This window comes from Emys orbicularis, chromosome 3 (genome assembly GCF_028017835.1).
Source record: "Emys orbicularis isolate rEmyOrb1 chromosome 3, rEmyOrb1.hap1, whole genome shotgun sequence".
Taxonomy (NCBI): domain Eukaryota; kingdom Metazoa; phylum Chordata; order Testudines; family Emydidae; genus Emys; species Emys orbicularis.
The window spans coordinates 47685255-47701147 of record NC_088685.1 but is presented as its reverse complement, the minus strand read 5'-3'; the positions used below and the strand labels follow the sequence as shown (position 1 = coordinate 47701147).

The window sequence follows — 15893 nt, the reverse complement described above, 5'->3', positions numbered from 1 at the left end:
TTCCTCATACTTCTTGTTTCTGTGTAACTTCTTTATGATGACAGATTTAGATAAAAGTTGGTTTAAAGAAAGGGGGAAACATTTTGTGTGTGTGAAGATAGAGCAATGTTGAAATATGCACTTGGTAGGAGGCCTATCTGTCAAAAGCCTTTTCAACTTCAGTGGGAGTTGAATTGAGATGTAACAGAGGAAATGGACTTGTCAATAAATCTGTTTATCTTGAGCTTTAGGCAGAGCTGACTTAAAAAACAATAACAAAAAATCACAGGAAATCTGTGAAAAAATTGTATCTGTTTTTTCAGAAATATGAAACATCAAAATGTTGTGAGTTTTTTGAGTGTCAATATTTTTTGACCAACTCTATAACTGGTTTTAACTTTTTCATCAATTTTTTTTCTCCATCCAAAAATATAATCAAGCTTGCAATTTGGGAAATTTTTACCAGCTGTCGTAACAATATATATAGCTGATATTCCATGTTATGTTAGAGACTTTAAAAGTACTGTACCATACGTCATAAAATAAACAGAGGCTGTATTTACTCTTTTGTAAATAAATCAAAGTATGTCTATATTATAGAGGTCATCCTGTCACTTAGATTAGAGAGTGTTTCTTTCCAGTAGGTCATTGAGGACTTGATCCTGTAGCCCTTATCACCTAAATGTCCCCCTGAAGTCAATGGAACTATTTACATCAATAAGGACTGGAGACTGGGAAGCTGCAGATGCGACACTCCCTTTGAATTTATAAATTAACAAGTAGATTATACTAATTTGTAATTGTTTTTTTAAATGTTACAGATTTTTGGGCCAGATCACTGGGTATATTGAGCCCTCTGTGCTGCATCTGTGTTCTATTTTGGACACACAGATTTGCTAAGTGGCCCAGGTAGGATCACCCCACCCAAGTTTGATTCTGCAGTTACATACAGCTGGTGTATGGGCTAGGGTTGCCAACTTTCTACTCACACAAAACCAAACACCCTTGCCCCCCCCCGCCCTTCCTCCAAGGCCCCACCCCTTCTCTGAAGCCCCGCTCACTCCATCCCCCCCCATCCCTCTGTCGCTCGCGCTCCCCACCCTCACTCACTGACTCACTCATTTTCACCGGGCTGTGTCGGGGGTGGGGGTTGGGGTGCGGGGTGTGTGTGTGTGTGTGTGTGTGGTTTCCGGCCAATGGGAGCTGTGGAGCTGGCGCTTGGGGTGGGGGCAGTGCACAGAGCCTCCTGGCTGTCCCTACGTGTAGGAGTCGCGGGAGGGACATGCCGCTTCTTCCAGGAGCCGCACGGAGCCATGGCAGGCAGGGAGCCTGCCTTAGCCCTGCTGCATTGCCAACACATCTTTTAATGGCCCAGTCATTGGTGCTGACCGGAGCGGCCAGGGTCCCTTTTCGACCAGGCATTCCGGTCAAAAACTGGGCACCTGGCAACCCTAGTATGGGCTTCATCACCTCCTCAGAGATACCAAAGGGGTGTGGTCAGGTGGAACTGGATGTTTTGATCCAGTGCAATTTGCTTGGTGCTTTGTAACCATCACAGGCAAGCATAACTTAGAGAAGTCCTTAGGCTATCCTAGCACACAGCACATGGTAAAAGAGTATACACAGAAGAGCCCAAGTGGGAACTTTACATGCCAACTTTGCTCTCCAGTTACGGACACTTGTTCTGTGCATTGTGGATGAAATTTGCCCTGGTCAAGAAGGCTAGAACAAAGCTATGCACCACTTAAATCCAAGTTTTGCCCTTCGTCTGAGCACTTAAGTGGAACATGGGCCTCATACCAGCCCTCTATGGGTATCTGAGGATCTACACCTTAATTCACATTAGATAAGAAAAACTTGTTTCTTTCTCTGCTGTAGAGATTTGTGGAAAACATTAGTAAACTAATAGATAACGGTGACCTGGTGGACACTGCATATTTGGCTATTTGTAAAACTTTGCAAGTTCTCTCATACTAGGCTGTGATGGAACATAAATAACTACAGAGCAGATGGCAAAGTCTTGTTTTAGAATGAAAAATGACTAAACAGGAGGAATCAAAGAGGAATAGTGAGCAGCTGCTCCCAAGGTGCAGAGAAGATAACTGGGGGCTGTCTCAGAGACTGCCATTGAGTCAAGTGTTAGTTAAAATAGTTAATAACTACAAAGAGGAAATGAGAACGGAATTACTGAAGATTTCTGCTGACTGTAGTGTCAAATCTATACAGCAGGGGGTGCTGCCCTTTGCGATGAATTAAAAAGTTTCTCTCTCTCCCTATTCCCCTAATGCCATAGCCTGGCACAGTTATCATGTCTCTGTTTTCTCTGTTTCTTTCTTTCCCCTATTTCTTCCATTGACTTTTCCTTCAACTTATTTCCCACCCATGCAGTTTCCACTTTCTGTTTTCTGTACTTTTATTCACTTTTTGAGGTTCTACTCCCTTATTTCCACGTGCACCACAACCGCTCTGGGTACAGGAGCGGTGGAAGTGCCCTAAAAGTGTGGGGGGGGGGCCCATAGGTGCCGAAACTGTGGCCCTACGCTTCACTGCCCCTCAAGCCCCTGGTCCTGCACCACCCCTTCTCCCCAAGGCCCCGCCCCTCTCCCCGAACCCCTGCCCTTGCACTGCCCCTGCACCGCCTCTTCCCCCAAGGCCCCGCTCCAGTGCTGCCTCTTCCCCCCCCAAGACCCTGCCCCCCTCCACTCACTCCTCTCCACACCCTCCCCCCATCACTCGCCCTTATGGCTTGGTAAAAAGTGGGGGGGCCATGGTCCCCTGGCCCTCCCAGTTCTGGTGCCCTTGTCTGGGTACCTATGCTGGGAGAGGACATCCATTAGTGGCTCTCTGAAGCCACGTCTAGACCACAAACCACTGCCATCATAGCTATGTCAGTCAGGGGTGTGAAAAAGTGAGAGTCCTGATCGATACAGCCATGCAGGCAGGAGTCCTTAGTGTAGACAAAGTTGTACTGGCAAAACTGTGCTTTTATCAGTATATCTTGTCTCACTCGTGGGGGTAGCTTTAAAGCACAGTTTTGCCAGTATAGCTGTGTGCACATCAGGAGCCAGTATAGTATCCCAGTATACTTACAACAGCAAAGCACTCCTACTGTAGACATAGCCCTAGTACGTGTAAACTGCTTCTGTGGGCAGTTGTATTAGTACCTGACACAAGAGCAGAGATTAAGTGACTTCCCCGAGGTCATGCAGAGAGTCTGGGCAAAAATGGGAATTGGAGCTTGGTTTACCATGTCCCAGTTCAGTTCTCTATCTGCCAGAAGCTAGACCACCTATCTACCCATCCAGTTTGATGTCCAGATTCGACCATTTCACCTTAAATGCAAGCAACAAAGCCAAAAAAATTGTATTGCATGGAAACTGTGGGTAGGACCCCAGGCAAATTGATTTTTTCTCATCTCTGGCTCATCTTAAAAGTTGTAAAATAGGCATTATTAATTAAAAACATGGATCCCAATTGTGGCAGAAATTGCATATCTATTTTTCATGTCCAACTACCATGAATGCATATACAAATCAGATAACTGCATGTATGAATGACAGGCTCTAGCAATCTGATTTTAAAAATCAGACCCAAGTTGTCCCACATTTTAGGTGTCTTTCTTGTACATTGCAGCAGTGAGAGGACAAACCTGAATTACAGCTGAAAGGTCAGATAAGGGGCAGAACACATTGGTTTAATTTGTTAAATAGTATCACCATCAACCTGAAATATAGTCAATTCAAATCTAATATTTTCTCTGTTTTTCTGAATGTTTTCCCTCTGTTGCTGTGAGAAAGACCCACTCAAACAACAGGAGATACTGAGTAGTTATGTAACCATGAAGCTGACTGTAACCAGGAGGCTGACAGCACTCTGTGTATAGTCAAATAAACAAACTGAAAAGCATAGAGAAAGATATTTTTCTCTCTCACCCATAGTAATTTTATAACAGTAGTAGGTACAGCCACATTTTAAAATGGTAGTGTAACTTTTAATTTTGTGGGGGTCTCTTTAGGAAGTGAGGAACTTTTCTTTCCTATGAGGTATGCATGTGACTCCCCCTGAGGGGAGGAGTTTGGAGGAGCTCCATACTCTCAGAACCTGAAGAGACAAATTCTGTTCTCAGTTAAGGAGGAGAAGAACTTGGCCTGGGTCAGGACGTGAAGGTTAGTACTGACACTCGCATAAAAAGAAATTAGTTTAACCTTAAACAGTTTGATCTGCTGGTTTCAATAAAGCTACTTTCAAACACCTTAGCATAACTGTTGGTAATGGTAATGTAAAATCTTTACTATATTTAGCCGCCTGCATCAAAGGCAGTTCAAGTGGTGTTTGACTGCTATACAGGAGGATAAAAGAAGGGAAAACGGACCATTTAAATAGGAAATTAATCCAGAAAGTTAACTCGGACTTGAATAAGGCATGTTGTAAAGTGAGGGCAAACAGTGAGAGCAAAAAGCCAAAGGAGAGGGGAGGAAGAAAGCAAGAGAAAGAGCAAAGTTCAGAATTGCAACGAAAGCCTGGAACTTAGACCTGATTTCCTCTGGATCTGAGCATGAAAGCTGGCTGATATAGCATGTCGTGCTCTGCTCTGAACTATAGTGGCTGATCAAAGAATAGTGAAAACCTGTCTCCCTCCTGAGGGGTGGATGAAAGTAAAACCTGCTGCTGCTTTATATTGAATGCAGGCAATGTTGCTTTTGAAAGACTTAACTTTGTTCCCTGATTCTTGTATAGTGAAGTGGCTGCTCCAGAAAATCCAGTGAGGACGCAGCCCTAGAACTCATTATAGAAAACAGACTGCTTTAGGGGAAATGTGGAGATTAGACAAAAGCATTTAAAACATTTTCTATCATTTTGTACATAGCCATGTGTAACCCACACACCTCCTGGGTGTTTTGTTCTGACACATACACCATTCTCATCTTGGTTGACAATAAAACACACATGCAACTTTCCACCCAAAATGTGGACTGTACATTTTGCTTTCTGTATCACTGGTGTAAATGCAGTTGATTAAAGTTGATAGAGTTATTCTGGATCTACAAAGGTGTAACCAAGAGCAGAATTTAGATGTCTGGGTTTGATTTTACTCTGTCTTTATTCCATAATTTTGGTTTAAAAGCACTTATGAGATCTTTGGCTTTCATAGTTAATGGAAGAGCTTCAGTTACTATAAGTTTCTGCACACTGTATGTTGTCGCAATGTGTGTTGACATGATATAAAGGGTAAAAAGTATTCATTAAGTGTGATAACATATCAGGGAGTATTGGGTGTACAGACAGCAAACACTGCCAGCATGCACTAAACATTATTTACATGCAAATAACTACAAATTTGTACAATATCTTTCTTATGGATAAAATACCATGAGCTGCCGCAATTAGTTATTTGCTTTAATAAAAAAGAAGTGATTATTGCTGCGTTATGTTTACTGTGAATATAGTCTTAGTACCAAGACAGAAAACTTAAATGATTTGATTCTTAGAACTGTTTAAAGGGTGATTGTCAATTTGAATGATTTCTAAGTCAAGTTTTGGATCGAGCGCCCTTTAAACAGTATGTACATCCTCAGGGAGGAAAAATATGTGAGGCTTTTTTGTTTCCCTGATGGTGTTCATGAGGGTCTATCCCACAGGAGTGAGTGGATGGGCCTGAGAGGAACACCACCAAACATGCTCAGGCCCCACTTTCTCCCTCCCTGTTTGTGTCCTAGAGTGCACTATGCTTTTAAGAGCAGAGGTTTCCAAACAGAAACTCATCAGAAAGCCCACCTGGCCTGGAGGAACCATTCCAGAAGGCGTAAACACTGAGAATTCTTCAGTCAACCTAGTTACCACCTCTTGAGGGGGTGGATTTACTACAGTAATTGTCACTTTAGTAAGTGTGTACGCTACTGCAGCATAGCTGTAGTACTGCAGCTGTAGCGCTTGTAGTATAGACATACCTTGAGTAAAGTGTACAGTGACAGCAGCAGAGGCCTGAAACCTCATTGTGCTGTAAACATTCCATTGTAGCAAAAACTCATTTTTGTTCAGAAACATTTTCCTTTGCTTGATATTTGTCAGGGAAGCAGAAGCAAGGAAGCATGTCTCGGAAACCCAAACTTACCTACTTCAATGGAAGAGGACGCATGGAATCAGTACGGTGGCTGTTGGCAGCAGCTGGGGTGGAGGTTAGTCCATAATTTATGAAGGGGTGCTCTTGTTTGGACTCTTTCAGGATTAGCCATGATTTATTTTGTTATGCTGGTGTATTACTCTGCCTTTTGGCTCATTGTGACAGAGTTGCTTCCTAAAAGAAGCTGCCTGAAATATAATAATGTAACTAATCTATTTCATCTTTCCTTTTGCAGTTTGAAGAAGAATTTTTGGAAACAAGAGAACAGTATCAAAAGTTAATAAAAGGTAAGACTGCAGACCGGGAATTTTCTACACCCAAAGTGGCATGAGTTTAGCTAAAATTGGGTTTTACATCAGTTTACTTAAACCAGTGTAAACCCCTGTGTGGACACATTTAATTCAGTTTACATCATGTATCAATTCATAAATCACTAACCTTGACCGCCCAATCCTGTCTGGTGCCAAGTAACGCCTGCAAAGTGCTAATCATCCTTCACTTCCACTCGAGCCAGTCGATGTTGAGGGAGCTCAGCACCTCCCAGGATCATGCCCCTGATTATTTTTATTAAATATCTATATTATGGGGGTATCCAAAGGCCTTAATTCAGGTAGGGAGCCCATTGTGCTGGGTGTTGCCATCCCTGCCTTCAGAGGCTTTGAGTCTAAATACACAAACAAATGAAGAGTAGGGGATTGGAGAGACAACATACACGCAGATGAATCTGATGAAGAATTGGCCCAGCTTTGTTAGGTATATAGAATCATAGAAATGTAGGGCTGGAAGGGACCTCAAGAGGTCATTTAGCCCAGGTGCTGTGCTGAGGCAGGACCACGTAAACTTAGACCATCCTTGACAGGTGCTTGTCTAACCTTTTCTTAAAAACCTCCAATGACAAAGATTCCACAGCCTCCCTTGGAAGCCTATTTCAGAGTGTAAAGACCTTTATAATTAGAAACTTTTTCCTAACATTTAACCTAAATCTCCCTTTTTGCAGATTAAAGCCCATTACTTCTTGTTCTATCTTCAGTGGACATGCAGAATAATTGATCACAGTCCTCTTTATAACACATTGGAAGGTTATCAGCTCCCCGCTCAGTCTTCTTTTCACAAGACTTAACATACCAATTTTTTTTAAAACTTTCCTTATAGGTCAAGTTTTCTAAACCTTTGATAATTTTTTGTTGCTGTCCTCTGGACTCTTTTCAATTTGTCCACATCTTTCCTAAACTGTGATGCACAGAACGTGTACTGCAGCTCTTTTATTGAGGATTAGGGGCAGGGAGAAAGGAAGGGAGTAGGAAAAGGAAAAGGAAAGACAGGGAAGAGGAGGAGTCCATTTGTCACCTGCCTTGTCATGATCAGCAGGCTGGGTTTCACAGACACCATGGTGGAGGCGAGTCTTAATGAAGGATTTGAAGGAAGATAAGGTAGTTGCTATTCGGTTTTTTTCAGGGAATTTCCCCCATGCATAAGGGTCAGTGCGGGGGGGGGGGGGGAACGGGGGGGGGGGGGGGACGACACACACCACAAAGCTGCATAAGTGGGTGTTAATGGCTAGGATTGCTGGTGGAGTCTAGATGGGAGTTGACATCACAATAAGTTGCTACATTAGTTAAATAAGGCCTTAAAGACAAGAAGCTTATCTTATCTGATAAGGGGGACCCAATGGAGGGATTCAGAGGGGTTCAGAGGGATTCAGAAGGGGTCGGTGTGGTCAGAGCAATAAGCCAAGCAGACGATTTGAGCAGAAGCTCTCTGAATAGACTTAAGGGAAGCAAGGTTGCAGTAGTCAACATGTGAGATGAGAGCTTGGCCAAGAGTTTTGGTTGTATAGTCAGAGAGGGAAGACTGAGTTTAGAGATAACAAGGAGTCTGGTGGCACCTTAAAGACTAACAGATTTATTTGGCCATAAGCTTTCGTGCATCTGAAGAAGTGAGGTTTTTACCCACATTTTGTTAACGCTTAACCATTGTTAAACAGTGAGTTAAAGATGATGACTAAAAATCCAGAAAGACAGGCTACACTACTAGATTGGTTGAAGGGAGATAGCTCATCATGAGAGACAGAGATTTGTAGGTCATCAGAATCAAGAAGTGGAGCCTGGTGTAGAGCTTTCCTTACAGGTTATGGACTGACTGGTAAAAGCCCCCTTTTTCTCCTCCCTCAAGATTTTTTTCCCCACCTTCCTGCAACCTTGGATGTGTGTTTGGCTTTTATCTTGTACATTGTAAGAAGTAAGAACGGGTTTGAATTTGTCCCCTCTTGTTTAGTGTTCTGATCCCACCCGTCACTCATGTATTTGTTATACTGAGGACTAACAGAGGTATTCTTTAGTATTAAAAGAGGGCTGATACAGTAGGTATTATTTAAGATTCGGAATATAAATGAATGCTCATAAAGGAATGTCTCAATAACTTCCCACGGTGCAAGAATGATTCTTGTCTTAATGCACTGAGCTCAACTGCTATACTCCCCGAAAGCAGGCATATATTTACCTTGTAATAAGAGTTTATATTTAAGCATATCCTATTTTCTTGGTATAGCTGTTCAGTGTTGAGTGATATGGCAATTGACTGCAGGCTGTTGTTTCAGTGGCTTGGGTGTGTAGGGATTTGTCCAGGGCGGAAGGTATGTTTAAATAGGTTTGTCAGTTACAGATTAGGCACCTGGGGGTACTCCTACACAGCAAAAATACCCTGCAGAGCAAGTCTCAGAGCCTGCACTGCCAGGCTAAACATAGCAGTATAGATATTTGTTCTCAGGCTCGAGCCCAAGCTCTGAAACATAGTGATGGGGGAGAGTCTTGGGGCCTGGGATCCAGCCCAAACCCGAACATCTACACTGATATTTTTTAGCCCTGCAACACGAGCCCTGTGAACTCAAATCAGTTGACTGGGCTCTGAGACTTGCTGCCGTAGGTTTTCTTTTACTGTGTAGACATATCTTGTGTCAATTATTTTTCAAATTAACTTTATTGAACCTTAAAGTTTGGGTTTGGTATTATGTTCACAGCAAACACACAGAGAAGTCTGATAAAACCATACTCTTCCTGCCAAGTTGCAGTATAACTTTATTTCTTAGAATTCAGAATAACACATAAGAACCCCAAACCAGAAAGAGACAAAGCAGGCTGCTCCCTAAAACAAAGAAGCACAACTCACCCCACCTTACTCTAGGGCTAAGCTAACTGTCTGCAAAACTGACTCTAATCTCAGGCTTCGCTATAGATCCCTGTAGCCTGCAGGTCAGACCAGGAAAACCCTTACTCTTAAAGTATTAGTGTTACAATTTTAACTGTTTTTAATGCACCACATTTGGTTCATATTTTGGGCAAACATTTAGACTGGTACTTAACCAAACCTGTTTGCCTATATGTAGCTTCTAGTTATTTAAAGGACAGTCATGGCTTTTCCCAGTAAAAGCTGGGAGGGTCAGCAATTGTCTGTGTATCCCAAATCTCACTTGAGCTAATAGCTTGTTATTAAAGATAAATTAGGCCATGTCAACACAAGCGATCTTACAGCGGCACAACTATACTGATGCAGCTGCACTGCTGTAAGATCGCTTGTGTAGCCGCTCTGTGCCAATGGGAGAGAGCTCTCCCGTTGACATAATAAAACCACCTCTACGAGCGACAGGAGCTATGTCAGCAGGAGAGGCTCTCCTCCAGACATAAGGCTGTGCACACTACCACTTATGCTAGCAAAACTTAAATTGCACAAGGTATGTGTGTTTTTTTTTTTACACCCCTGAGCAACATAAATTTTGCCGACATATGTGGTAGTGCAGACATGGCCTTACTACTTTTGCTATTAAGGCCTGGTCGACCGTTAGATTGACCCAGCTTCGTTGCTCAGGAGTGTGAAAAATCAACGCCCTTGATCAAAGCAGTTAAGCTGACCTAACCCCCAGGGTGGACAGCACTAGGTCGATGGAAAAATTGTTCTGTTGACTTGGCTACCACTTCTCAGGAAGGTGGATTACCTACATCAACAGGATTACCTACAGAACCCCTCCCATAGGCGTAGGTAGTGCTACAACAGTGCAGCTGCAGCCAGGGCCAGCTCCAGGCACCAGCTTAACAAGCAGGTGCTTGGGGCGGCCAAGGGAGAGGGGCGGCACCTGCGGCAATTCAGGGGCGGCAGGTCCCTCACTCCCTCTAGGAGCAAAGGACCTGCCGCTGAACTACTGCCGCCACCGATCGCGGCCTTTTTTTTTTTTTTTCCCCCCCCCCAATTGCTGCCGCCGATCGCGATCGCGACTTTTTTTTTTTTTTTTGCTTAGGGCGGCAGAAATGCTGGAGCCAGCCCTGGCTGCAGCAGCATTTCAAGTGTAGACAAGTCCTTAGAAACGAATCGCTCTTTCAGTTTACTAATGCTCAGTGCACTGACCTGCCAGGGAACTCTTTGCAAGGAGTGGCTAGAAAATCCAGCCATTAATAAGCTTTTATCTTAGTACATGTTTCTGATGGTAACCCCCCTCCCTCCCAGCCCTTGCATACTTGTTAATGAATTTTGTTTTTTATCAATGAAAAGGCTTCTGCTAGAAAAGGACATTTTTGCTAAATGCTTATTTATCCCCTAATCTGGTCACATTTGCTCTTGGAAAGTCATGAGGACACACAATCTTTATATAAATGTTTACCAAAAAATGATGATGTGGACAACCAGTTCTACACAATTTTATTGCACTATGAAATTAAACACTTCGCAACAATGGAAGGACCTTTTTTTTATTTTAGGCTACTGACATAGTTTGATGGTTTTGTGCAAAACAGAGCAGACAAACTCCTGTTAAAATAATCTTTTCTACCGAGAAGAAGAATGAAGTTAATGGATTAAAATCAGGCAACTAAAGCAAACAAAAGGGACTTAGAGCAAATGCTGTCTCTTAGTAGGTACAGTAGCACACATGCCTATTTGGGGCTTAATCCTGTATCTTTTAATTCAATGGGAGCTTTGCTATTGACTTCAGAGGGGGCAGAACTAAGCCCTTGGAGCATAGTCTACATATATAGTTTAATTAAAATTGGAAGCCCTTTGGGGAGGGAATATCTGACTATAGGTTTGTAAAGCAATGTGTCAATTGATTATGCTAGGTCTTAGCTACAGAGTAAATATTTAGACTAGTATATGTTTATTCTTTCCTACATCATTATTTTAGTGCAGGAAGTTTTAATATAATGGCAGACGTTGAAGATCTCCTAATATACAATCAGAAGTGTACTAACGACTTAGATATTTTTCTCAGCTCCACTATAACACTAACACAGTTGGGGGAGGGGACGGGGACCGAGGCCACTACAGATGCTACAGTGGCACAGCTACGGTGCTGTAATTATGCTGCTGTAGCGCCGTAGTATAGGTGCCTCCTACACTGATGGAAGGGATTTTTCTGTCACTGTAGGAACTTCATCTCAGTAGCTAGGATGATGGAAACATCAGGAGATGGGCTAAAACAGAACATCCCATGCTGCCTACATTTGGGGCTACCCTGATCCCGTGTGCCCAGGGGTTAGATTGGCATAGTCATGGCACTCAGGGGTGTGATGTTTTCACACCTCTGAGTGCAATAGCCATGCTGACCTAACTTTTAAGTATAGATCCGGCCTAAGTTACATTATACTTATTGTATTTTCCTTTCCAAAGATGGAGCCCTGCTGTTTGACCAAGTACCATTGGTGGAAATTGATGGGATGAAGATGGTGCAGACCAGAGCCATTCTCAGCTACATAGCTGCCAAGTACAACCTCTATGGGAAGGATCTGAAAGAGAGAGCATTGTACTATAACACTCCCTTTTGCTTAATAAACTACAATGAATAGCTATATTATTACCAGTTAACACTTATGTAATACTGTAAGTTGAGTATGAAAGGGTGAGAAAAAGCTGTTATGCACTAAGGGGCAAATTCTTTGGCCCTTGATGGGTTTTAACCATTGTTTCTGAAATTATGCTGAACAGGATCAGGCCCTTAGTGTTGTAGTTTTTTATTTTTGTTTTGTATTGTGTTTTGCTGAGTAAATTAGGATTGCAAAACCAATAGTAAAGAATTCCAAGTATTTGCAGTTTTGCTGTGGGTGAAACTTCTTACAGGCACAACAGTCATAGCTTGTTCTGTGATACAGTACTATAATGGTTTTGCTGCCGTTACCTGACAACACTGGTTCTGTGGATGAAAAGGACTTGAGCTTCCAGGGCTGTTAACCCAGAATCTTTGATAAGCAATAGGTTTACTTTAACAGCAAAAATAAATGAATAAGAACCACCACTCACCAGAAAAACGTTGCTTGCATGTCTGCATTGTCATTAAAAAGGGAGCAAGGCATGAATGCAACAGTGAAATTTTAACAGCGCTATCATATAACACAAAAGCCAATTACACAAACATTAATGGATCATAAAAAATTGCTTTTACTAATTTGCAAGAAAACCCTGAAATAATTTGAACATGCTTTCTTCTCTCCCCTCCCTCCAGAATTGACATGTATGTGGAAGGAACAGCTGATCTCATGGGAATGATCATTACCTTTGCTTTCACTCCACCTAAGGAGAGGAATCTTGCCTTAATCATCGAGAGGGCCACAACCAGATATTTCCCAGTCTATGAAAAGGTAAGTGATGGTGAGGCAACAATTTACAGTCATTTCATTACATATCATTGAATGAAGACATACAATATAGGCACTAGAACAAATGCTTCTGATTGCAATGAACAATATTCTGTTGCCAAACTGAACAAAAGGAATCGAATGATCACCCCCCCTATTTTAGATAGATGTCTGAAAAAGGAGTAGATCTGTCATTGTAAGTGCTCAGTGTTCAGAAATGTAATTACCGGTACTTTATGGTCACTATTACCTAGTGGTTCAGCTATATTCACCTCTTTAACCAGATCCTGTGTGTCACTTAGGACTAAATCAGGAATTGCCTTTCCCCTTGTGAGTCGCAGGAGTAGCTGCTCCAAGAAGCAGTCATTAATGGTGTCTAGAAATTTTATCTCTGCATCCCGTCTTGAGGTGACATGTATCCAGTCAATATGGGGATACTTGAAATCCCCCCTTATTGTTGAGTTTTCTGTTTTTGTAGCCTCTCTAGTAGTAGTATATTCCTACTGCTATAGTCCTATTATTCAAGCATGGAATTTCTACCCATAGAGATTCTATGGTACAGTGTGAGTCATTTAAGATTTTTACTTTATACTTTCTTTCACATATGGTGCCACTCCCCCACCAGCATGACCTATTCTGTCATTCCCTGGTATTACCAAATCCCATTGATTATCATCATTCCATGAAGTTTCTGTGATGCCTATTATATCAATATCCTCATTTAATACCAGGCACTCAAGTTCACCCATCTTAATATTTAGATTTCAGCATTTGCACATGAGCACTTATAAAATTTGTCAATATTTTGTTGTCTGTCTTCGTGCAATGTATTTGAATGGGACTCTTTTTCATTTGACTGTTTCTCTTCAGTTCCTACCTGTACTTTATCAGTTTCTGTCCTCTCCTCTTTACTAGGCTATAGAATAACTCCTTTAATAAATTCTCCCCTAAGGTATGTCTCTGTCTGAACTATGTGTTCCTCAACACCTGTCGGCTTTCCCTCAGCCCTTAGTTTAAAAGCTCCTCAATAACCTTTTTAATGTCATATGCCAGCAAGCTGTTTCCATTTTGATTTAGGTGGAGCCCATCCTTCCTGTATAGGCTCCTCCTTTCCCAAAAGGTCCCCCAGGTTATAATAAACCCAAGTCCCTCATCTGAACACCATTGTCTCATCCATGCATTGAGACACTGCAGTTCTGCCTGTTTAACTGACCCTGTGTGTAGAACTGGAGCATTTCAGATAATGCTACCATGGACGTCCTAGACTTTAATCTCTTATCTAGCAGCCTAAATTTGGCCTCCAGGACCTCTCTTCTACCTTTCTCTATGTCACTGGTACCTACATGTACCACAACCACCATCTCCTCCCCAGCACTGCACATAAATCTATCTAGATGTCTTGAGATGTCTGCAACCTTTGCAATTCACGATGCAGTTCTCCCGGTCACCATAACCCCAAATATCTATATTTATGATAATCAAGTCCCACATTACTAATACCTGTTTCTTCCTAATAACTGGGGTCCCCTCCCCCAGAGGGGTATCCTCAGTGTGAGAGAACACCATGACATCATCTGGAAGAAAGATCCCAACTATGGGATCATTTCCCTCGCTGCAGCTTGATGTTCTCCTTCCCCGAGACTTTCGTCCTCCTCAAAAGCACAGAGGCTGTTGGACTACGGGTGGAACCATTCTACTGTGACCTGGAAAGTCTCGTCTATGTACCTCTTGTACTTAGGTACAAGAATTCAGACTTCTTCTGTTGCAGCTATTAATACTAGTGTTGTATTCAGAGAGTGGGATTTGCCAAAGCACTTGAGTAATTGAGGAGCACAGGTGCTAATGAATCACGTAAGTGCTTTTGAAAATCCCACCCAGATGCTTCATACAAGATTGTTACACAGACCATGACCTTGCTATACTTTGAAAGTATCACACTGAGCTCAGTTGTCAGTATTTATCCAGTGTCTATGTCTCTTTCATACCCATAACATTTGTGTTCCCTTGTATTCTGTAGGTTCTGAAACAACACGGGCAAGAGTTTCTTGTTGGCAACCGATTCAGCTGGGCAGATGTACAGCTGCTTGAAGCCATTTTAATGGTAGAGGAGAAAGAGCCCACTGTGCTTTCCAAGTTCCCTGTGTTACAGGTAATTCTGTTACTAAAGCTCAACCAGCAACTATAGAATTGTGCAGAACAAAGACTTCAAGTTGCTCATTTAACATGAGTTCCTGGGCTGATTCTGATCTCATTAAAACTGTGTAAATCAACAGTAAGCTCTTTGGAGCATGAGCAGTAATTTTCTGTATGTTTGTACAGCACCAAGCACAATGGGGTGTTGATCTGGTTGGCCTCTAAGTGCTACCATTATGTAAATGTTAAGTAATAATAACAGCAGAAGTCTGTGTAATTAAGGCGATTTAAGCTCTTCTAATGAGCTCTGTTTCTTCAAAACTAATGTGTGAAGTTTTTATTTATGAAGTAGTTGGATGTTGTTTCCTTACTCTTAGGGCTTCTGTTGTTTCTCATTTCAGGCTTTTAAAGCAAGAATAAGCAACATACCTACAATTAAGACATTCCTACAGCCTGGCAGCCAGAGGAAGCCCCCCCCTGATGACCAATATGTGGCGACAGTGATTGAAGTTTTCAAAAAAGATTAAATGCCAGGTTCCATTCAGAGAGGTCATCAAAATCTAAAAAGAACAGGCCAGTTTAGATGATCAGCACTACCATAATTAAAAGCAATGACATTCCAGTGACAGAAAATAGTATCTAATTACTCTTGCTGTTTGAGTGGTTTGTTTTAATGAGTGTCGAGTCCTTGATAAAATATGAAAACAAAAGATTATTTGGGATAGTGTCTGCATCTTCCTCTGCATTTGGAAGGAAGCTGTCACACTGTTGCCACTATCAGAATATAAATAATAATAAGAAGCAGCTTATCTCTAGATGCAAATAGGTGTTAAAACCTCAACTCTGGAGCAGGAAAGAAATTCCCATGAGTTATGACCCCTTAAAGACATTGACTTGTAACTTTCTAGTACGGTATATACTACACACACTGTTCTGAACTTATTTATAGATGAACTATTAACCAATAATGGGCCAGAAACATCTTTGCTTTACAGTGGTTGCAGGGTACAGTCTCAGAGTATGACACCCCGGGCATTGTGTGGCAC

The 15893-nt window shown here is 42.1% G+C and overlaps 2 protein-coding genes across 3 annotated transcripts in view; both read left to right on the top strand.

The window, feature by feature from the left end:
* Window positions 1-15893, top strand: part of LOC135875959 (glutathione S-transferase A4-like) — a 68241-nt gene that overhangs the window by 31275 nt on the left and 21073 nt on the right. The window lies entirely within an intron of this gene.
* Window positions 4045-15471, top strand: LOC135875452 (glutathione S-transferase A4-like). 2 transcript variants are annotated; one of them, XM_065400281.1, is made up of 7 exons: window positions 4045-4145; window positions 6049-6155; window positions 6336-6387; window positions 11753-11885; window positions 12582-12717; window positions 14732-14863; window positions 15249-15471. In XM_065400281.1, exons 2-7 carry the CDS (start codon window positions 6069-6071, stop codon window positions 15372-15374), a joined length of 666 nt encoding a protein of 221 aa, XP_065256353.1. In that variant the 5' UTR covers window positions 4045-4145; window positions 6049-6068; the 3' UTR covers window positions 15375-15471. The 2 variants fall into 2 exon arrangements, with proteins under 2 accessions (XP_065256353.1, XP_065256355.1); XM_065400283.1 differs by having other exon boundaries at window positions 4049-4145; window positions 6054-6155.

Bases quoted from the DNA above. Each gene is read 5' to 3' on its own strand.
- LOC135875452 (XM_065400281.1), top strand. From the start codon at position 6,069: ATGTCTCGGAAACCCAAACTTACCTACTTCAATGGAAGAGGACGCATG. The intron at 6,156-6,335 runs GTTAGTCCATAA...TTCCTTTTGCAG, and splicing joins TGGCAGCAGCTGGGGTGGAG to TTTGAAGAAGAATTTTTGGA. The intron at 12,718-14,731 runs GTAAGTGATGGT...TGTATTCTGTAG, and splicing joins ATTTCCCAGTCTATGAAAAG to GTTCTGAAACAACACGGGCA.